We start from the raw sequence: 23,707 nt of genomic DNA on the forward strand, positions 1-23,707 counted from the left end.
AACCTAACAGTTACTAGAACCAGGCGGCCCATTTCTCTTGAGTCCTTTGGAAACCCAGGTTTTTGGCAAACGTGATAGGCTTCCTGCAGCTCTTCACCAAGGACAGCCCGACACTAAATTCTAAAATAAACCTGCCATGCGGAGCCTTGTACAAGGCACGTCATGTGATGTTATGGGTAATGTTCCCGAGGATGAATGGGCTGGAGTGTACGCCAGATCCCGGGGCCCCCAGGAGTGGCCCGAGGAGCTGGGGATATTCCAAAGCTCCTGAGCCCACACTGCAAGACAACAGCAGCCTCTGGCCGCGCCAGCTTCCTCCTTGGGGCCAGGGAAGTGACTCTGAGGCTGGGAAAACAGTTTTACGTAAGCTCAGCGCTTCACGTGCTGTTTACCCATCCACTATATTAAAGCGACCAAATGAAAACTTTCCCGTCAAATTAAAACCAGAACGGGAGCTGGAGGCAGCCGTTCATCACAGCTGGGCTGAGCGAATGCTGAACCCTGAGCACGGGGATCAGAGTAACAGCATCGCATGCCAATGGGCTTTGGGTCGGAGGCACCGGTGATCTGGGCCAGCTCTTGGGATTAGAAGCAGCTGCCTTCTGGGTTAATGAGCAGCCAGAGGTATTTATGATTGCTAATAACAATATTCAACCCCATCACCTGTGTTTACCATCGAGCGGGAGAGGGGCTGGTGAGCCTGCACTCCTCGCTGGCATTAAAATGATAACTCAGTCACAAGAAAGGAAAATGATCGCTAACCCAAAACCAACTGTAAACACTGGGGTTTTGAACAGCTGATATCATGGGAGGCAGTTCTGAGACTAGGATTATTTTAATGAAAAGAAAGAAATCCCGTGTTGATCTCTCACTCACTGGCTGCCTGGATGGAGCCCTATTTCCCAGTCCCCTACCCTGGTGGTTGCACCCCCTGGTGCAGACGAAGGAGCAGGTGGGGGCCGGCACTGGGGAGCAGTTCCTTAAGGTGACTGCAGAAGCCCGAGACTTTGCCAAGGCAACCGAGCAGCCCCTGGAAGCTCGCAGGTTGGCATATTTCATCCTGCCTGCCAGCTGCCTGGGTGGGAGGAATCATTTCCCACTGGGCTGGGTCATCTTTGCTCTGCAGCCGAGCAAACGCCTCTCCATTCAGGCCCAGCTCACTGCTCCCAGGTCTCCCCTTCTCCTGTCTTTACCCCCACCCCGGCTACATTAATCTTGCAGATCACTGTGTATGCTTCACTGTTCTGTCCAATAACCTACTATGGCTCCCCGGTGCTGTCAGGATAGAGTCCATTCTAAGCTCTCAACCTACCTGTCCTGTTAATCCTGTAAGGAAACCAGAACCCTGATCAAGCCATAGTGCCCCTACCTCCCAACCCTGGTTCACACCATTTGTTCTTTCTAAGATTCCTTTCCAAATCCTCTTCGTTTGTCTGAACCATACCCTTTCTTCAAAGATAACTCCAGGTCCGCCTTCCTCTAAGAACTCTTCCACAGTCTTGTTATGATGGTCTTTTCCTCATTAGCTGCCTGAACCCTTCACTTGGCATTTAGTTATCTATTGCTTTTTCTTGTTAGATCCACTTTTCAGACATGCACCATCTCTTCAAACAAACCCCAGTACCTCAAGGACAGGACACACTTTTGATAATTTCACACTTTACTGCAATGCCATGCACACAGTAGGTGTTTATCACATTTACTGCAATGCTATATACACAGCAGGCATCTATATCACATTTGTTGCAAAGCCAAGCACACAGTAGGCATCTAACTTACTGCAATGCCATGCACATAGTAGGTGTCTATCTCATTTACTGCAATGCCATCCACACAGTAGGTGTCTCATCATATTTTAGGCATGGTTAGATGGAACACTGTCTTGGGAATCCAGAGACCTAAGACAGACCACTCGGCAACTCACTGGCCAGATCACGGTGGCGTGGGGCCCCAGATCTCTCCTCTACTGCACAAGAAGTTGGGCAAGATGAACACCAAAGTCCTTGCCAGATCTAAGGTTCCGTGAAAGAGGCCAGCCATTTGCCCTTTCTTTCCAGCCTTTTCACCGGAGCCCTATCACTAAGACTAGGAAAAGGAATGGGAGGTATTTGGGGGAAGTAAAGAGTCAGAAGAGGAGCTTGTGAGAATGTAGAGTTTAAGAAGAGCCATAAACTTTTACTTTTTACAGAAATAACATCCAAAAAAATAAAATTCCCCACGCCTTCCCTTTTCAGAGCCGCGACTTTGCTGAGGGTTCAGCGTCGGTGATAAAAATCAGGTTGGCGATAACAACACGTCTCCTGTTAAGGAGGTGTCACAGGTCAGCATCTGAGGAGAAGGGGCTTTGGGTTTGGAAGTCTCCCGTTTCTCTGACTCTGGCAGGAAGGCTCAGGCACATGGCCCTAAAGGTTAACCTAAGTGGATTGAAACAGCTTCCAAATTAGGGCCGAACTGCCTACACCCAGGCCCCTCTCCTCAGAGCTTTTACTTCCAGGGGCAAGACATAGTCTCACTTTGACTAAGAATGAAACACTTTCCTTTGAGGCAGGTATTTGGCCCATCCATTTCTGCCCTTCCTCACAAACCCGAGGCGACACTGGCCAGAAGAGAGGCCCTGGGCACCGAGTCAGGAGATACCACTTTATCTCAGGAGTTTGCTTAGTTGTTTTAGCAAGTCCTGCCTCAATTTGAACATGATGCTCCATTTCTCCACTTATAACAGACACCAGGCTTTGCCCTCCCGACCCCAGAGAGTGCAAAAAGAACAGAGAAATAGAAGTGGAAAGACAGCTAATAGGGCAAAGCGGCTAGAGACGGTGAAACTCATCTCTTCAGGCATATAACTCAGCAACAGGGAGGGGATGGGGCGGGGGGGGGAGACTCGGACACTTTGGGTTTTACAAAACCTTCTCACAGCATTTCAATGTTAGAAATAGAACAACCTTCAGAAATCTCCTGGACAAATATTGACTCGCAGCCCAGTGCTCTTCCTGGTAGGCCAAGTTAGTTCCCATAACATCCTCCCTGTGCTTACTTCAAGTCCTTGGCTCAGTGAAAATATTTTCAACCATGGCCACGCCACGGAGAGCAGTTCTGCTCCCCAGGACCCCAGAGCTTGAGGAGAGGAGTGACAAGGCGCCAAAAGCAAATGGCTCCTCTGGGTTGATTTCTGAGGGTGGGACCATCAGCTGACCAAGGGAGGCAGCCACGTTCTGGGTCAGTTTGTCTGTTTTGTTCGGGTGTAGGCCATGGGTCTGGAAGTCTGCTTTAACCGCCTGGTTACTGACAGGATGGCATGCTTTCCTACCATTCCTCCTTGCACAGGTCACAAGAAGCACTGGCAAAACAAAGTTATGGCCACTTCTTCTCTCATCATAAATGTTTGGCAGATCCCGAAACGCCCTGTGGTAATGTGGCTACTTAGTCAGGTTGGGTAACACAACAGCTTTTCTACCAGTGAGAAAATTTATAAAATTTTCGTAAGAGCCTATTAGGGCGCAAAGGTCACGGCTGGGCTCTCCATCTGGCCTTCAGGTTTTCATGAAGGTCTTTCTCTAAACTGCTGCAGCTCAGGCTGGCGGGAGGCCACCCCGCAGGGGAAGGCCGCTAGCACAGCGCTGGGACAGGCCGGAGAAGCTGAGCTCGGAGGGGAGGGGGGTGGAGCCTACGGTTGGAACTTCCGTCACACTCAGGAGCAGCATAGTGTGACCACCTTGTTAGATTGCAAAGAACCTGTCAACAGGAAAACAATGGCAGATGGAAAAGAAGCCAGGGATTCCCCTCCAGCCTCGAGTAGAAGCTACCAGCTCAGAATGGCACTGTCCCTCAGCATCGGAACCCGCAGTTCTTGGTCAGCCTGAGATGGGGGACGGTGGTGAACATGAACTGTGTAAGAGAGGTCAGAGGAAAGTGCTTCTTTGAGAAGGAAGATTTCGCAAAAATTAATTTGTATTTCAGATTTTTTTTTATGTCAACCCTTTATACAGATAAGTTCCTAAATTTTACTCAGTAGCACCCAAGGCTTTTAGGTGTTGTTTGCATTGTTTAATTAAGACCAGGCCCAAAGCAAATCAAGAGGTGGAGAGTTTTCTAAATGTCTCTGTCCAGTTTCCCCAGCACCATCCTCAGGAGCAAGGCATACAACTCAGTTGTCACTGAAAGTACGTCCCATGAGAGGTTTCTCCAGGCACCCTCAGGCATCATGTAAATGAGATGAGCGAACAGAAGTTCTCAAAATCATAACGTTTACACATTTTCTCTCCCAGGTGCTCTGGGCAGGCAGTGGGGATGTGGCCACCAGGTTCTAGTGCGGTGATACTGCGTCTCCAGGATGTGACGTAACCACTCTGAACTTTGCCTTAATTAAAAATGGAAACACATCTAAAAGTCTTGCAATTACACTAAGTGTAGTTTGGAAAATCAGCTCCATTACCTACAGGGTGAGGACAGGGTGAACTGTGCCTAGCTGCCCCCCGGGGTTGCTGTAAGGATCAAATGTAAGTGAAACTCCTTTCAAAACTGCAGAAAGCATTCACTTGGAAGGTACTGTTATTGTACTGTGAATGCCTCATAGGTTTATACATTGCCAATTAGCGTGCAAAGTCCTTAAAGTGAAAGTCTACATCATATCATTGATTTTCCATTGCACTCACGTAGTGCTAGCTACCAAATCTCCCACAATTGCTCGCTGAACTAATGATTCTTAGAGCTTCGGCTCTGAAAGCACTTTGCCTGTGATGGCTAAGAGGCTGTTATCCACAACCACTCGGGAAACTTCCACTTTACGCCTTCCGTTATATATGACACCTCCCTCCTCGTAGCTTCCTATGGTGACGACTACTAGTAAGCACTCTTCCACCATTTCCATAGGCATGAGCGTTCTTCCCTCCTCCAGCTGAGTCCTCAGGTTTAACCTCTCGCATTTCCTTTTCCATGCGGGACAACCCCCTCATCATCCCACTATGTGCAGTACCTGCTCCCTGCTCCGAGTGATCCTCTCAGACAGCAAATCCGAGTTATTTCTTTCTTCTTCCAGCTCCAGCTCCAGTTGAGACACCTTGTCCTAAGAAAGAAGACACAAACACAGCCCACTGACTTACCCTGACCTGGGCCTGGGTCAGGAGCAAGGAATGCCCTGTGGAAGGAACCCTCCTGGGGCACATCAGAGCTGAGCGTCCTTAGGGCTTGGGAAAGAATGTGTCTATTTCTCATACTGCCCAAGCAGGTATTTCAAATCTGTGTTTTACTGCTTTCATGTTGTAAAATGTAATTGTGCAGTTAGGAAACACATTAAAGGAGAAAAATATCACCCCAGACCCTGACATAAGCACTGAGGATATTTAAGTACATCTCTTTCAAGTCTGTTTCCTCCTTATGAACCAATAACCGCTAAGATCTACCTTAGCCTAAGGCATCTACGTTACGTATGGGAAATGAGATATCATCCAAGGCAGATTCCTCTAAACACTCCAAGCCCAGACAACGTTTTGCCTTCCTCCTGCTCAGGGTTTCCAAGAGCCTTGCAGGAGTCGAGTCTATAACAGCCTTTCTGCACCTGCCTCTTGCTTCCAAGGAACCTCACGTAGCGCTCTGCGGTCCCAGAGTAACGTAAACACAGTATGGCCCATTATGCTAAGCGAACCGTCACAGAAGAAGGGTAATTTCTGCCTTCCTTGCTGGCTCCTAATGGAACATCATTGAGCATTAAGAGAAAAGAATTGCAAAGTATCTTTGTATACAAAAAAGAAGGCTTTTAACATAAACCACCTCACCTAGACTGGGGATGTGGGCTTTGTGCATGTGTTTCTACTACCAACAACCAATTTGTCATATGTCTGGGTTAACTCAGAGCCACACGCATGCACGCACACACACACACACACACACACACACACACACACACACACAAAAGTAACCAGCATTGAGAGTTTTTAAACATGAGAGTCTGAGGCATCTGCACATAAATATTGTCTCTGCCATCGTCTAAGTTGACTGGCAAGCTATGGGTGCCTCTCTAAGTGCCAAAAGAGAAGTCACAGAATCCGTGTGAAGACTGAGTGTGTACGCATGCCTTCCCTGTCACTGACGGAAATCTGTAGGGATCCTGGACAGCTCTCTCCCAGTAGCCAAGAGTCCCAAAGCCCAACTCAGGAACCGCAGCTGACTCCAGCACCAAACCTTCTATTTGTTCAGTGGTGCCAACTCCTCCGAGGCCAGTTTCACTCAAGTTGGGAAACCACAGACCCACAAGGGCCACATTTACATAAGACTACCTACCACCTGAGTTTCCGAGTTTACCGAAAAAGCTCGAAAAAAGCACTCTTGAGTCCTGAGGATTAACGGAAATGCTAGTGAAGGAACAGGCAAGATATTATCACCGCAAGACAGCATGCCAGCTGGCTCTGAGGGGAGGAAATACCCCTCCAGGGTGCCTCTCAGGGTAGGCCCTTGAGAGCCATTCATTTTGTAATTAACAGAGAAATACCTAAAATATCGCAGAGGGGCAAACAAACCTTAGCTATGCCATTGCTTGCAGACCTTGAGTTAGCAAAAGTCAATGCTCTTTTTTTTTTTTGTTTGTTTTGTTTTAGTCAGAGTATTCTAGAAGGGATGACCTGACAACCCGACCTTTAGCTGAAAGCACCTCTTCTCGGGGCTCTCTTCCTGCCTCGCACGTGCTCCATACAGAACCCAGCCGGGCGCTCAAGGGGCCAGGCCCGGGGTCCTTACACCAAAGGCTCTTAGTGTACTGCCTGACGAGGCCTTAGCTTGCTTTCAACCAAATCATTTGGGCCCTAGAATTACTACTTCCTAGTTAACTGGGATGCATGGAGCTTGCCTTAAAATGACATCCCCTAATGAAATCAGAACCAGGACATCGGCAAAACATAGAGCAATCCTAGAAAACTAACCAGGTTCTCCCAGCCTCTGAAAAGCACCCTTCTAATAAAGCCTTTAATGGCTGAAACATCACTCCCTAGATATGAACTGCTACTAAGCCCCTGGAGGTTTTAAAAGTTATTTCTATTTGTTTGCAAAGTTGAATCAGGAATTCCATTGATTTTAAATGTAAGCTCTCTCTGTGGCCTTGAGCACTCTCTGCCCTTCATCAAAACCTTGGCAATTTTATCTTCTCCCATAGATCTGAGGCGGACGTTTAAGTCTCTTTCTCCCGCTACCAATTTCACTGGGATGTGGGATGTGGTATGGGGAGAGGGGGAATGGAGGGTTTTTCTGGTTTGGAGTTGATTTTATTCTTGAGGATTATTCTTTTCCATAAATTCAGGTGGCCTGATATTAAGTTTCTTCCTGCCATTCTTGGTAGACTGTTCGTATTTAGATTCTATGACTTGATTCACTTTCCTAATGCGTTGCATTTTCATCTTGTGAACAGATCCCCCCAGCTGGTGACTCCGTTGAGCACTTTCTGATATACTGCCTTGGACTGTGTTTATACTGTGTATCCAAAAGTGAACTGAGCCAGGTTGCTGCTAGCTTTGGCCAAGCTGGGTCATCTGCAAGGGAAAATGGGCCAAACTCGGCAAACAAGAATGGAGCATGGGGTCTGGGTGTCCCTAGGACGTAGAAAGTTTGGCCTCACGGCACCGCTCGGCCCCTCCCCAGATCTGCAGCAGTCTCATCTCCTTTGTAGTCAACAGCGCAGCCCAACGCAGCACACAGAAAACCAACTGTCTATGTGCCCTTGTGTGAAAGCACCTAGCCTCTTGGGGGTTCTGTTTTGCTTCCCCTTCAAGGCAATGAGGACACCAGGCTAAATTACTTCCATCACTCCTTCCAGCTCTGATGCCCTATGAGTCTATGAACTATGCTTCCCCAGGTCAAGACATGACCTTCCTTCCCTGGCCGGATGGCTCAGTTGGTTGGAGCATCCTCCCGGTCACCAAAAAGGTTGCGGGTTCAATTCCCGGTCAGGGCACATACAAAAGATAAGAAACAGCCTTCCTAACGTCTGGCTGGTTGAGAGAATAAAAAGCACAGACTCCCCGGAGGCCGAGGTCTGCGCAGGGAGGCTGCTTCCCTCGTGTCCCCCTCCCGCTCTCCGCAGGCCCTGGCCGCCCAGGTGGCCCACAGACCTCCATCTGCTTGACAAGCCTGCCGCGGTCATCTTTGAGGTGACTCTTGGCCTCCAGCTCGTACTCCAGGTCCTTCAGCGTCTGCTCCAGGAGCTGCTTCTTCGTGAGCGCCTCATCCTGAGCTCTCTGGTAGTCCCGCAACTCTTCCTCCATCAGGCGCATCTAGAATGAGAAGGGGCTGCTCAGCTGGGGCACGTCAGGGGCACAGAGCCCTTGACAGTGAGCAAGCAGAGCCCGAGGAAGGCAGGTGGGCCCCACTACTGAGGTCAGCAGGCCTGAGTGAGTGCCATTGCCTTTGGGGGCCTCAGTTTCCTCTTCTATAATAAAAGGGGGGAGGGGGACCTTTTCCAGCTACAGGTAGCAACCCATTGGGTTATAAACTTAATATAGTAGATGTTGACCAGGATTTTAAAATTAAATATAAAAGAATACTCAGAGTAGAGTACAAGCAAATAATGTTTTGTGGAACTCTTGCATTAAATATTCACATATCTGTAGGGATGTATTACTGGTTGCAATGCAAGAGGTATTTTTCCCCTTCGGTCATGATCAGAAACTCTGAAAGCCACTGAGCTAGGTAAGGGCTTCCAGCGGATAACTGATTGCCCACCTGGGTCAGCATCATTTCAATAGAGGTTTGAAGTTAGGGTAAAATAAAAACAAAAATAATGACCCCGCAAAGCAACCTGCATGCACAAAATGTAATAATATAAACATGCCAGTGAGGTGAAAATCATGGTTTCTCTAGAAGAAAAATCAGTGGTCATAACTGACAGTGCTCCTTTCATCCACAAGGTGGCACTGCGCTAACAGCTTTGAAGGCTGCAACAGACAAGAGAGTTTGATTCACAGGGATGGTCCTGGTTTTCCACTTCTCTGGAATCTCCCGGAAGGGACCAGCCACCTCCGCACACACTAGGTGTTACTGAAACATCTGTGTGGACCGATCCGGTGAAGCCCAAGGCTGTCCGTTTTGTTCTCAACTTCCTACCCTTCTGGAGAAGGTTGAAAGCAGTCTTAGGAAGACTATACCATGGGGTTATTTCCTTCAGGGAGTATAAGAGGGTCAGTGACAAACTCCATGAAAGAATACTATTGCTCGGGGGAGATTTTCACAGAAAAGTTGGAAAAGCCCCAACCATGATCTTGGGAGGGTCAGGGGACCCAATAGGTTAGACTAGTTTAGAAAGACCAGTGGGAAAACTTTCAGATATGTGTTCCTCTCTTGGGGCTGATGGGATCACTGGGCATTTCTATGAAGACCTCCCCTGGTGAAAACCATAGTCTGGTTTTGGTGGAAACTGAGTGAAAAGACGACTGTGAGATGAAACTGTGAGTGAAAGCACAGGAACACTGTCCCATGAAAAAGGGGTGATGGATCAGGGTTAGGGTTAGAGTTAAGATTAGGGTTAGAGTTAGGGTTACAGTTAGGGTCAGGGTTACTCCAGAACATTCGAAATCTCTCCAAAAACGTCTTAAAAACATAATCTCTCCGTGCCTCAGTGTCCTAATTTGCAACACTGAAACAATTTTAAAACCAACCTAGAGCTGTTATGAGAATCAAATAAAATAATGCCAGAAAAAAACACACAGATTTGAGAGTCAGAAAGACTGACAGGCTGCGTTTCCTGGCTGCTATCCTTCGCAATGCCCAGCGCAGCCCTTCATCCCACCGCCCAGTACATCCCTCCACCCGACCAGGATGAGCCTGGGACATCTCGAGGGCTCTGGCATATTGAGAGCACTTAACCAGCACATGCTGAACCTACTCCTGCTGTCTTCGAAGAGTCAAACCTGCCCTTTGTTAAGTGAGATTTAGAAGATAAACTGAACAATAATGCATTCTGTCTTAATTCTCTAAAGATTACCTGCATCAGAACTTCCCTAGCTGCAGACCCAAGGCAAAATCGGTAAAATGTCTATTTCCCTCAAAACAAAGGAGGTATGACTGCATCTGAGGTGGACCCTGCGGTTTTTGTGTGTGTGTGTTTTTTTTTAACTTAGGATGGGGGGGGGGGTAGTGAACAGAGTTGAGTTTTTAAGGATCCAGAGTGATCATCACTTGTTAATACACTTTTGTCTTAACTCCATGAGCCCAGCAGCTTGACTCAGGAGGTATCTGTCATTTCCTCTCAGAATGATGAGGTGTCCATTTCTGCCATTCAAATGCAAACAGTCTCACAGGGCTTCACCCCTGAGAAAATCTACCATCTTGTTTTCATCAGGAGGAATCCTTTTTTTCATTAGGGCCCTTTGATAGACAACATTGGTCTCCGTCTGACCTTAACTACCCTCTCTGGACCTCAGTTTTCTTATCTAACTAGGAGATCACTAAGGCTCCTTCCAATCTGAAGATTCCAGTAGAAGAACTGTTACAGAAAAGGAAACAGAAGGACCCAGCCGGTGTGGCTCAGTGGTTGAGCGCCATCCATGAACCAGGAGGTCACAGTTCAATTCCTGGTCAGGGCACATGCCCGGGTGTGGGCTTGATCCCCAGTGCAGGGCATGCAGGAGGCAGCCAATCAATGATTCTCATCATTGATGTTTCTCTCTCTCCCTCTCCCTTCCTCTCTGAAATCAATAAAAATATTTTTAAAAGAAAGAAAGAAAGAAAGAAAGAAAGAAAGAAGGGAGGGAGGAAAGAAGAAGGGAAGGAAGGGCAACAGAAGCAGTTTGCAAGGGTCACTCTGATACTATGGTTTTCTAAAATCAAAACTGCACACCAGGTGTTTGTTGTTATCCTGGTGAATATGAGTCCTCCACCCACCTGCTATAGAATGGAATGAGTTTTTAATGCCAAAGAGAACTGTGATGTCAATGAGTTAATTTCAGTTTTTCCTTGGATTCCTGTATCCTATGACCCTGCGCCAGGGGGACGTGCTCCCCGGATCCTTTCAGACGTGTCCTAGAAGTCTGTAATAAGTATCCATTGTTCTTCCACACACTTAACACTGACTCATGGGCAACTTTTCTTTGATCATCAAAGATATTAAAAGTTGTTTTTTTTTTAAAGAAAAACATGTTTTCCTGTGAAATCTTAGTGCTCTTGGAACTGCTTATGAAAAAGAAGTAAGGCTTAGAATAAAAATAAAAATAATGCTACTATTCAGGATATACAGACTTTTTGCTAAATAGCCCTGCATGTTAATTATTAAATCATTATTATTTTGTATACTTTTAAAGAGGGAACAACAAACAGATGCTCAGAAAACTGGGTAATGTGCTCAAGGTCATGCAGCTGGTGAGAAGCATAGATAGCAATCAGCATTCACTGTATGCGCATTTCGGAGCCTTCAGCTTTCCACTGAAATAATCAAAACCATTCCCGTTATGTTTCTCAGTCCTTTAGAAGTCAAGACTTAAGGGAACTAACATTTGGGTTACTTTGTTCTATTATTCTTCACTATAAAACCAAAAATACGTTTCAATAATTCCAATACTCATAAATTCCTGAAGATTTCTTTTTGTCTCCATTATTGTTATTCTGAAACTCTTGTCTACCACTCCCACTCCAATAAAAGTCTGTATTTTCTAAGAATGGCAGATAAAAAGAACACCATGGTTACTATAATCCCTGTTCTAGGACTAAATTAAAACATTACTACATATGAATCATTTGGACACAGCTGGGCACACCACTGGTGCTCCATAAATGGCAGCTAATCTTTTTAGGCAGAAAATCTTGGATTCATCAAGGAAATGGTCAAGTTACGGTCTTGTCAATTTCACCTCAGAGGCCCTGGGTGCATTGTGCCTTAGAAAGCCATTTACCCCATGCAACCATCCAGAGCTTTAAGACGGAGGAATCAAGCATGGATGTTGTCTTAAGAATCCACCCCCAGTCTTCCTAGAAGAAGTGCAGTCTGGAAGGGTACTCTGAATAAAGGTAGAACCAGGAGCTGGTCTGGCCTGGCGTTACCTCCTCCTGCATTTTTGAGGCGGTCAGACGGGACTTTTCTGCCTCTAGGGTTTTCTCCTTCAACTGCCTTTGCATTTCTGCAAGCTCCCTGCGATTTTTCTCCTTGTAGTCATCCAGCTGGTTCTGGAGCTCCAGCGTTGATGTGCGGGACACCTCGACAATGTCAGCCATCTGGAAGAAGTGACACAGGGTGAGCCCACCTGCATGCTCCATCTGGGGCCGGGGAGCTAGCTTTGGGGCCCATGAACAGGTCGCATCTCCTCCTCTTTCCCCTACAGCCTCTCCAAAGACTTTGCAAAGCACCTAGTCATGGGCTGTCCAGGTGTAGCCACCTCTAACTGGGAAGCAGCTAGGCCCAGAATCCAGAGGGGCTGGCACAGTCTAAACCTATTTGGCTGTATCTGGGATTCTCAACAAGTCCAATGAGCTGTTCCAGGGGGTCTGCGTTTGTGCTTTCACATAACTGCAGGTTCCTTAGCTTTCATCAGGCCCCCAGAGGGGCTGGATCCCACACCCTCTCCTCCCCCTGCTCCCTCCCTCCGCTCTCTCACCTCTTCCTGCTCCCTCACCTCCTTCTGCAGTTTCTCAATGGTCTTGTCAAGGTGCCAGCGCTCATTCTCCATTTCGTTCTTCATTCTCCTTAACTGCTCCTTCTGCTCAGCCTCCTCTCTTAGCTTCTCGGACAACTGCTTCTGCTCCTGGGTGGCCCGACTCAGACTTCCCTGCAGATGGCAGGGAAAGGGCAGTGCTGTCATCGACCCACCAGGTCAGGCACAGGAGCAGGCGGCAGAGGGGGTTTCCCAACCACACCACAAAGCAATCAGACCCGCTACATCGGTGATAAGGAAAGGGATCAAAGTAAAGCCCCTCTCAGAGACACAGATACTGCTGCTTCTGAAGTTCAGGGGCCAAGCTGCCTTGGCCAAAAGCATGTAGAAGCAGACAAAGGGTGCAAAACGGCCGAGGCTGCTGGGGGTGGCGATTCAGGGTAGTGTCTGAAAACCTGATTGCTCACACTTGAAAAGTGAGGTAAAGTTATATATGAGTTCTGCCCGGTGTGGCTCAGTTGGCTGAATGTTGCCCATGCACCAAAAGGTCACCGGTTTGATTCTCAGCTAGGGCACATACCCAGGTTGCGGGTTCAATCCCCAGTCGGGGTGCATATGGGAGGCAACTGATAGATGTTTCTCTCTCATATTGATGTTTCTCTCCCTCTGCCTCTCCTTTCCTCTCTCTCTAAAAATCAATTAAAAAAAAACATATTTTTAAAAAAGGTTATACATGAGGCCAACCTAAACCTACGTGGCAATTTACACGTTGCGATATACAACGTTGCACCTAACATTCTTTTTTTTTTTTTTTTTAAATATATTTTATTGATTTTTTACAGAGAGGAAGAGAGAAGGATAGAGAGTTAGAAACATCGATGAGAGAGAAACATCGATCAGCTGCCTCCTGCACACCCACTACTGGGGATGTGCCCGCAACCAAGGTACATGCCCCTGACCGGAATCGAACCCGGGACCCTTGAGTCCGCAGGCCGACGCTCTATCCACTGAGCCAAACCGGTTTCGGCTGCACCTAACATTCTTGAATTTTCTCTGCTGTGCAGATGACCGTTGCAGCTAATGATGAATCTATGAGGACAGAGAACACTGTCCGTAGGCCAAGAGTCCACCTGGGTACAGGGAGCTGTAATCATCAGAATCCAGGGTTGGACTCATCCCCAGCAGAAAAAGAACTTGGCAATCCACAGGGTGATGACTTGATAAGTAGGAGGTGTTACATGGGAGAGGCACCAGTCAGGAAAAGTGCACGCGTGGTTACCTAGTGACTCAGCACCAAATACTAGTAGTAAAAATGCAACCATCTTGGGGGCGACATTTCCCCTAGGTTTCCCTGGATCTCTCATCTCACAACCTCACATACACCGAAGCCCCTTATATAAAAAAACATGCAATTCTAAAACAAAATCCTAAGATATCTTGGGAAGGTCACAGCGGCTTCTGTAAATGGCTGAGGGCTGAGACCACTGGTGTGAGGATGTCAAGAAGAGACACGGCTCAGGATGGGGCAGCAGGACCCACACATGGGCGGGATCATCCGGAGAATGTCAGGAGGTGCTGAGGGCTGAGTGTGGGTTAGTACAGGTACCGCTGAGGACCTGCTCGGTCCGTGTCCCTGCAGAGGCTGCATACCAATGGTTTATATGTTTACAGTGCTCCACAGTTTACAGGCTGCTGTCACGTGCAATAACTCCGGCATCTTGAAAACACTCCCAAATCACTTCAGGCACTCCTGGTTTGCAGGCCATGTGAACAGCTCTGCTGGCCAACCACCGGACCTGGGGCCAAACAGCCACCTGTGGAGGCGTCCTTGCCCCTCCGGCTACAGGCAAAAATCAGCCAACCCAGCCGGCTGCTGCAGTTAATTGCTGTGCGGATCCAAAGTCAACAAAAGTGGTTGGGGGGAAAGGAAGGTGCTAAGGAAAGGTAATCAGAAGTTCAGCGTGGGACCATGAGCAGGAGTGCTTCCCACCACAGCCCAGCTGGGCACACACCAGAGACGGGGTCAGTGCCTGGGGTCTGCCTGCGGCTGACTCAGTGGTGTTAGGGCCAAGCGGGGCACACAGGGTAAGGTAAGCGGTGTTTGGTTCCATTGCGCGGGAGAAAACTCTCAGAAACATGTATCTCAAGATGTAAATTCTTGAAAAACAACAGTACCAATACAAAGGGCAATCAACGGCTTTCCATAGAACCTCCAGGATCCAACTCAGCCCCTGCACCTAAAAGTCCCCCCAGCCTCTCCTTTTCTTCCTCTTGGATCCCAATTCCAGGGCTCCAGGTCAGTAGACAAGCCAGGCCCCACTCTACTCAACTTCATGTGATGGGTGCATCTCGGCTCCACCCCTGGCTCAACCCACCCAACTCTGCTCTCCGGCACCGCTGGAGACCAAGGCTCACACACGGTGGGGCTGGGGCCTGGCCAACACCCACCCCCTCCACACACACACACATTTTCTTAGAAGAATAGTTTTCGCTAAATTATTTTTTAAATATTTCTTGTATGCTTGCCTCTCTTGCAGGGTAGTAAGAGCTGTAAAATCAAGGAATCAATTTTCTATCTGGGTATATCTCATAACCCAGACTCACTGTTAGGCATATAATAAAACTCATTGGTTGAAAATTAATATCTATTCCCAAAAGTGACCTAAAGACTTCTTATACCTGAGTCATCAGGCAAGGGTGCAGTGCTCCTTCCTTAAAATGCAGATTCTGGCCCTTTCTGATGGCATCCACAATTTTTCTTGGAGTGGGGCCCACAGATTTGCACGTGAAAGTGACCCAGGTAATTCTAATATACTCTGAAGTTGAGAGATGTTGTTTAGCACATCTCTCCAGCTTTTCCTCTTTGGTTATTTAAGAAACAATGTTCCGATACATCACTGCTGAGAAAGCATGTCCCAAATTCACATGAAACATGTCCCAAATGGCAACATTGCATTTAGCAGTTAGGAGTGCAATGCTCTGTAGCTACCGTGACTATATCTCTAAGACCAGCAATACAAGCCCCTTGACTAACACTAGGGTCTAAACTTGGGGAAAATTTATCAACTTGATAAACTTATCATTCATGAAGGTGCAACAGATCGATAAAGGCAAGGAGATGTCGAAATGTAAAATGCTTCCCCCAGGGCTAAGCCCCCTTCAGTGGCCCGCCTTAGGAAGGGGCGGGCAGAAAGAGGCACTGCCTATCTGCTTCCAGATTTTAGAGAAAACGTCGTGTTTTAGGGTGATGGTGCACTACCTTTTCACAGCACTAACGTTTGAGACCAGATAATTCAGGTTAACAACGATAAGGTGGCTGGGCCCTTCTGAAAGCCCTGCTGGATTGAGTGAGGATGGCCACACACTGCACGAAGCATCCGCACCGCCTCCCCACCCGGGCAAGCAGGCCCAAACGAAAGTAACAGGTGAGGGATAACTTCCGATAACTTCCAAGGCATGGCAGAGCTCCAGAGGAGCGGGGAGAAGGGGCTGCATTATCTGGAGGCCTGGAGGCCGTCTATTCTCTCCCCTGGATTGACTAGGAGCCTGGACTCACTGCTGGTGAACGACTTCCTTCCGTGTGAAACACCAAAGGACGATGGAGATCCAGGGCCTGCAATAGCTGCGCCCAGCGCTCACGCGGGCGTGACACGAGGTGCAGATCTCTGTCCCTATAGAGGACAAACGTTTCTCCTCTCCCTGTCCCCAACTGGCTCACAGACTGAAACCCCACATTTTGGCAGCTGGGCTGCAGCCATCACAAGTCTTAAACAGGAGCACAGGGAAATGGCCATCCACACAGGGAGGGATGGAGAGAGGGACGGAGGGAGGGACAGAGAGAGAGAGAGAGCTATCCAAAGCAAGGACATTCAGATGACCAAAGTCAGGGGAAGAAACAAACAGGGTTTTACTATATATAAAGTCAAGGTCTCTGTCAAAAGCCAGAAAGAAGGCGGAGGCCGCTGACGGGCTGAGGGCCCTGAGTGAAGGGGACCCGAGAGAATCCTAGTGCCTGGCTCCTCTCCTCCACCCTGAAGGGGTAAAGCTGGGTACGGAAAGGAAAGCTGCCATGAGGCCTACAAATCTGGACGCTGCCTGCGGGCAGCGCTCACCACTTCTCACGGCCCCTCCCCCACCCGCCCTGGAGCTCCTAATGGAAAACCTTAACAACCTCCTCCCAGACAACTGCTCAAAAACCCGGGCTTCCGCCTTCTCAGGAACTCGCCTGAGGGATGCTTGGTGCTGGCTCTTTAAAACCGAGAGCAGGGAGGAGAGAGACACCTGGGTCACGTGGAGGTCACTGTGCAAAGTCAACTTAGAACTTCAGGGCAGACTTTTTTTTTTAGAACGCGCTTCAATCAAGCTTTCTATCCTTCCAGTGGGAAAAGCTAATTTTCTAAGGACCTACTGATTTTGATGGAGCTAGCTATCTAGTTTCAAGGAAACGACTTCCTCCCGCTCCTGTCAAAGCCATCTTCAAGGTCTGCACTCGCTGGAGTCTGAGGAGAGAGAAGCTTGGCTTCTGCCAGAGAACCAAGGCCACAGGGCCTGGGGACCAGCCCTGCCGGCCTTCTCACACAGGTCACGTTTACATCGGGAAAGCTGTCAAGCTCTGTAACGTCGAGATCAGCATTTTTCTTTTTTAATATGTTTTTATTGATTTCAGAGAGGAAGGGAGAGGGAGATCACAGAGAATCATTGATCGGCTGCCTCTTGCATGCCCCACTGGGATCGAGCCTACAACTCAGGCATGTGCCCCGACCAGGAATCATCAAATCATGACCTCCTGGTTCATAGGTGGACCTCCTGGTTCATAGGTTGAGCCATGCCGGCTGGGCAGGATTTTTCAACCCCGGTACTATTGACATTTGGGGCCAGACACTTCATTGCTGGGGGGCTGTCCTGTGCACTGTAAGATGTGCAGCAGCATCCCTGGCCTTTACCCACTAGATTCACCTAGTGGGAGAATCAAAACTTTCTCCAGACACCGCCAAATGTCCTCCAGTGAAGACCCACTGGTCTGGGTGGACACTCTGAGGTCAGCGGTTACTACAAAGGAGCTACCCGGGAGGTGAGGACCAATGGCAATCTGTCCACATCCCTCCGACTCTGCTTCCCGGGCTCCCTGTGTGAGGGAAAGAGATGACAGCCTCCGTGTTTACCTGAGCATCTTCCAGCTCACTCTGCAGGGCCCTTCTGGCTGCCGTGGCTTCCTTTTCTTCCTTTCTTGCACACACGAGGGCCTCCTCTAACTGTCGGATTTCCCCCTACGACAAAACATGGGGTCAAGGTGTGCTCAGATGTGTGCTGCGGCTCTGCGGCTGGCTCGGTGCAGGAGGGGAGTGAAGGAGACACAGACACAGCCACAGCCCGAGTGTCCTGGGCCAAGGTGGCACACAACAGCCGTGCTCCTGGATGCGTGTGCCTGTCTGCAGCTCCGTGCTCAGCCAGACGTGAACACCTGAGTCACCTGGGATGGATTTTGGAAAACACCAATATCCAGCCTCGCCCCTGGAGCAGGTACTGACGGAACCGACTCCGGTACCCGGAGTCTTGGAAAAGGCTTCCAGGTGACTCTGACTTTAGGGGGACCTCTGTTGGAGCACATCTCCCTTTACATGTCTTTGTCCCCTCTTTTCCTGTCAGCGGACCCTCGGTACCTGTCTCTTTAGAACAGCCCCCCACCTCTAGGAACCCGGCAAACCAGAGGTGGTTTGTCAAGTTGGTTTGTGACTTCAAACACCTTCAACTGTGTGTTAACAGGGAATAAACGGTGATGAGAGAGAACAGACCCGATGGTGGTGCTGAGATGGCCTTTTCAGGGATGCGGAGGCCGCTGCTCAGTGTCCAAACATTGAGCGTGTCTGCCGTCTGCGTGAGCAGGGGCTCCTGCGCCTACCCAGGCGTGTCCCACCCTGACTTCATCAGCCCTGTTCCCAGGCCTCACTAGAAGCTCAGCTCCCATTCAAACCACTTGTGGGGAAACAAACAGCATGGTGTGCAGAGAGGACACAGTCACGAGTGCTGGCACCCTTCCTACTGAATTATGGCAATACATCCCTTCCCGCTCCTGAAACTGCTCACACGCAGGAAGGCGGATCCGCCGCTGCCCAGCGCCACGAGCCTCACTCACCTCGTACTTCCTGAGGGTGTCCTTGGCTTTGGCTTCGTCGCCTTGAAGGTCAGCAGCCTGCCTCTGAAGCCGAGCCACGCTCTGCTCCAGCTCGCCCAGGCTGCCCCGCAGCCTCTCGTTCTCCTCCTCCAGGGCCTGCACGCGCAGCTCAGCCCCCACCTGGGTCTGCTGTGAGGTGCTCCGACTGGCCAGGACCTCGACATTCTGTGCAAAACACGTAAACCCGTGTCAAGGGGCAGTCCCCAGCTCGGAGGATAGCTGACATTTATTAAAAAACCATGACGTGCCCTGGTTGGTTTGCCTCAGTTGTTAGAGCTTTAGCCCTCAGACTGAAGGGTCACAGGTTCGATTCCATAAGCCAGGGGCTGGCACACGGCAGCCCGCAGGCCAAGTCCAGCCCGCCACCTGCTATGATAAATGCGGTGTTACTGGAATACCACCACACACGGACACACTGCCGATGGCTGCCTTCCTGCTACCACAACAGTGAGGAGTTGTGGCCGAGACCACAGGGCCTGTGGTGTCACAACGCCCAATGAACTTACTAATCTGGCTCCTTACAGAGAGTTTTAACCCTTGCCTGTGTAAGTGCTTGATGTCTAGGGGAGGCCCTTGTGCGCATGAGAAAGGAAGAAAAAGAAGCCAGAAGGGCCCGGGAGAGTGAGCTAGGAGATGCTCAGGTAAACACTGAGGGCTCACACAGGTCTTCAACCTTGAACAACTCTAGGAGGTGAGTACTGTTCTTATCGTCATTTTAAAGACAAGACGCTGAGACTTGGGTGGATTAAGGGACTTGTCCACGTTCACTCAAGAGGAAATGCATGCAGGCAGACTGAATCTGCAATCTGTTCCATAACCTGTGACCACTGCCTCCCGGTGAGGTCACTTCCCTCACCCCTCACCATATGCAAGGCCCCTTAATAGAAGCTCTTGATGAAGGACAGTTTCCATGTATAGATGTTCTTTAATGTTCAACACCAATTGAGAAATTAAAATGTGCTTTAATTACAATATAGCTCCTAGTGCAGTGATGGGCAACCTTTTGAGCTTGGTGTGTCAAACTTCGCCAAAAAACTGAGCATAATTTGGGTAGTGTGTCACTTTGAGGAAAAAACTAACTCCAAGACTCTAGTTGCAAATGTTTCATCCTCAGGAGCAGCAAATGTTTCATCCTCAGCATGCGGTCGCCTCAGCGATGGCTACGCGTGTCAGTGCTGACACGCGTGTCATAGGTTCGCCATCACTGTCCTAGTGCAAGCTCTAGGCACTATCACCTGAAAATGAGCCTGCGCTGCACACACGTCCTAACGAAGGAACGGCAATAGCAGGATGGTTCTCATTAGTCCCAGATGTCTCATGGACTTATCCTTTTTTTTGGCTCAGTAACTTGAAGTGATGATAAGTGGCCTTGTCCAGAATTCCACCTCTCCCGGCAGATCTCTCACTTTCCATTTCTCCACTACAACAACGATGCCCAGATTAGCAAACCGAATGCTCACGAAACAGCGACGGAGATGCCCACAAGGAAAGAAAGGCCCAGGGAGGGCGAGGTTCAGTTCAAAGGCTATGTCACAGCCCTCCTGGGAGAGCTAGCTGCCAGATTGCTTGCTTGCTTGCATAGCCATTCAGAAAGATCTTTAAATCTTTTAGCAGTACAGTAAGCTGTACTATCCTGAACTTAACCAAGTAGAGAGTTTCAGAAACCAGCGCATCTTTTCACAACCCAAATGTTCAATTCTATACATTCTAATGAGTCAGAATACAGTTAGCTGACATGGTGAGGAGGCTCAGGGGCCCAGCAGCTAAGATTTTTCAGCACTTCTTGAATATCATCTCCTACTTAAACCAACAAGATGAACGAGGAGAAGTAACGTGTGGCTAAAAGCTTGAAGAGGGATCTAAAGAATCCAATAACTGGTCAGACCAGGGAAAGAAAAAGTCAGATTGCCCATTCCTGCCCTAACTTTCATATATATATAAAAGCCTAAGCGACCATCTGACCGTCTGACCGTCCGATAGCTATGATGCACACTGACCACCAGGGGGCAGAGGCTCAACCACCAGGGGGCAGAGGCTCAACACAGGAGCAGAAACCACAGGCATGGAAACATGGAACAGACTGATGAAACAATCTCAGAGGGAAGAGGGGAGGAGGGAGGGCGGGAAGAGATTAACCAAAGAGCTTATATGCAGACTAGGGTCCCTTGGCCTGGCCTGCAGGGATCGGGCCGAAACTGGCTCTCTGACATTCCCCCAAGGGGTCCTGGATTGCGAGAGGGTGCAGGCCAGGCCGAGGGACCCCACCAGTGCACGAATCTGTGCACCGGGCCTCTAGTTAGAAGATAAGACACTACAAAGCCACAGTTATCAAGACAGGGTAGTACTGGCAAAAGGATACACATATAGATCAATGGGATAGAACTGGGAGCCCCAAAATTCATCCTCATATCAAATGATTTTCAACAAAGGGACTAAGACAATTCAATGGGGAAAAAACAGTCTTCACTCTTCATCAAATGCTGCTAGGACAAACGGATATATATATCCACGTGCAAAAGAAAGAAATCAGACCCTTTCCTTACACCACACAAAAAAACTAACTCAAAATGGACCACAGACCTAAATGTACAAGAACACAGATCTAAAACTAAGAGAACAGGACAAGGACACAAAACCGGATCTGGTTTAATCTGGACTGGGGCCTAACTGGCACCCTGACACACTAGACAAAGGAGCTCATGCTATGTTTTGATGTTTAGAACTTGGTATTTTCGGTTTGAAAGTTGTGGGACACATTCTGATCCTGAGAGGACTGAGCAGGCAAGCAGATCACTCAGTGTGACCAACAGGGGTCAGCTCCAGCCCCAGCTCCCAGCTCCCAGCTCCCCAGGGTCAGCAAGCAGGAGCTTGTGTGTGTTCAGATGCTCAGCCCTGTTTTGACCGTTTGTAACATGTTTTTGTTTGTGTCTTCATAGTGCGGTAGACCACATTATGTTTACAAATAAATTAACTTAAGCCTCTGTTGACATTCCTTTCCTGAACCCCTTCCCTGTCCCCACCCTGCTACATGCACCCCATCCACTATTTTATATAAAGCCCAGAGGACGAGCTTCCTCTTTCTGAAACCATACCTGACTCACCTGCAGCAGTCCTGGAATCTAAAAACCTCAAAACCATACCCCTTTGTTCAAGGCAAGTCCCCCATGCAATTCTACTCCATGACTTCCCAGTGAAAAGAAAACTGGCTGAGAGGATCTCCAAAAGCCCTTGCAACTTGGAACTTTGATCTATACGTCGTCTTTTCTTTTGATTGATTGATTGATTGATTACAGTGTTACATATGTGTCCCTATTCCCCCATATGCGTCGTCTTTTCCAAATGCTTTCAATGTGTCTCATGAAAGTGGCAAAGGCAGCAGAAGGCCATCAAGGACAGGAGGTCCACTCGGACAGGAGGTGACTGGGGACAACCGCTGACCTCACTTAAGCTGCTGGCGCTGCACTTCAGCGAGTCTTTGATCTTAAGTCCTGCCTGTCCTGAGACTAGGGAGGAGGTTCCATCATAAGGAGCACACAGTTTCTAACGACTCATTTCGCGTGTCATGTCACCTATGTGACACCTATTTTCAAAAGGATTACATCGATTTGGTTTTTAACATTTTAACTATTATTCAGTCATAAGTACTTAAGAAACAGCATTTTCGATTCCTGTGCCACTCATTCCAAAAGGCTGAAGGCGCCTCACTGGGTCCGCACTGCGAAGGCAAAAGCAGCAGATGTGCTGTGTTCCACGGTTTTTCAAGGTCAGACCATCCCCTACAATTGCACTGAAATCATTTCTGCAGCCACCCGACCGTCAAGGCCAAAGGCTGGGTAACAGTGTGTGGGTGGTGTAAGGAGGCAGGTTCTCTCAGGCCCTGCTAAGGGGCCAGGAACTGGTACGTGCTCCCAGAGGGCAAGTTGTTAGCATTCATCAAAATGATAACGCGCATTGTCTCCGACCCAGCAACATTTCCTCTAGCACTCATCCTACATGTGTGCAAAAGGACATATAAAAAAGGTATTAATTGCAGCACTATAAGAGCAAAAGATTGAAAACAACTAAATGCCAATTAATCAGGCATTAGTTACATGTTATATTAGTGTGATTTAAAAGAAGGAGAAGAAAATGCAAGAAACAGACTATGACACACGGCATACGTTTGTATAAGGAGGAGGTAAGGGGGATAAAGATGTATGTACTTGGCTACACAAGTAACACTGACTGACTGGTGTGAGGGAGGGATTGGGGTTATGGAAAGAAGTAGAGGCAAGGATTCCATTGCAAAACCTCTTATGACTTTTGAATTTTGAACTATGGAAATTCAACAGATGTCAATTTTTTAAAAAAACATATTGTTTTCTTTGAAAAATGTGACTATCCATGGCCACAGGCATGTACTTGGAGGACAACCACCTCCCCTGCCCCGTGCTCACCTCCTCCAGCCCCCAGAAGCCCCTCCCGGCACATTCACAGATACGCGGGGCCTGAGAGATAGCAGCCCCGAGCCCAGGGAGCAGCTGTACAAACAGAGCGTGGCGCCAACTCTCCCACGCTGGCTGACATAGTTAAGAAATTCCTTTTCACCACATATAGCTGGGAGAGTGGAAAGGCCCAGATGGCCCCGGACCTGCACTTATGGGAGTGCTGCTCCAAACTTCCACCCAGCAGCCCTGAGGCAGAGAGGTAAATGTGGGGCGATGAGAGACATCCACGGACTGCAGAGAGCTGTCTTCAAGGCCTGGGTTTTCCATCAAAAATGCATGTACATGCAGCGTTCGACACCATAACATTTTTCATTCCACTCCGTGTCTCTTTTTATATTACGACACCGTGTCATTGGTGTTCCGGGAAAATGTGCCACTTCTACTCTGGAGCATTGCCAAGCACTCTCCTCCCTGGCCACCCAGCACACATGCACACCTCCCAGCCCGAGTAACACAGACATGAATCATCCCAAGAATGGGATTCTCAG

At 48.6% G+C, this 23,707-nt stretch overlaps 1 protein-coding gene across 1 annotated transcript in view; it reads right to left on the reverse strand.

Annotated features, from left to right (window-relative positions):
* Window positions 1-23,707, reverse strand: part of CGNL1 (cingulin like 1) — a 149,607-nt gene that overhangs the window by 10,295 nt on the left and 115,605 nt on the right. Inside the window, exons 9-14 of the mRNA XM_054716199.1 lie at window positions 18,694-18,897; window positions 17,723-17,827; window positions 12,582-12,734; window positions 12,013-12,183; window positions 8,094-8,255; window positions 4,973-5,062 (exon numbers count right to left, since the gene is read on the reverse strand). Coding sequence (XP_054572174.1) covers window positions 4,973-5,062; window positions 8,094-8,255; window positions 12,013-12,183; window positions 12,582-12,734; window positions 17,723-17,827; window positions 18,694-18,897 — 885 coding nt within the window. The remainder of the gene's footprint in view (window positions 1-4,972; window positions 5,063-8,093; window positions 8,256-12,012; window positions 12,184-12,581; window positions 12,735-17,722; window positions 17,828-18,693; window positions 18,898-23,707) is intronic.

This window comes from Eptesicus fuscus, chromosome 5 (genome assembly GCF_027574615.1).
Source record: "Eptesicus fuscus isolate TK198812 chromosome 5, DD_ASM_mEF_20220401, whole genome shotgun sequence".
Classification (NCBI taxonomy): domain Eukaryota; kingdom Metazoa; phylum Chordata; class Mammalia; order Chiroptera; family Vespertilionidae; genus Eptesicus; species Eptesicus fuscus.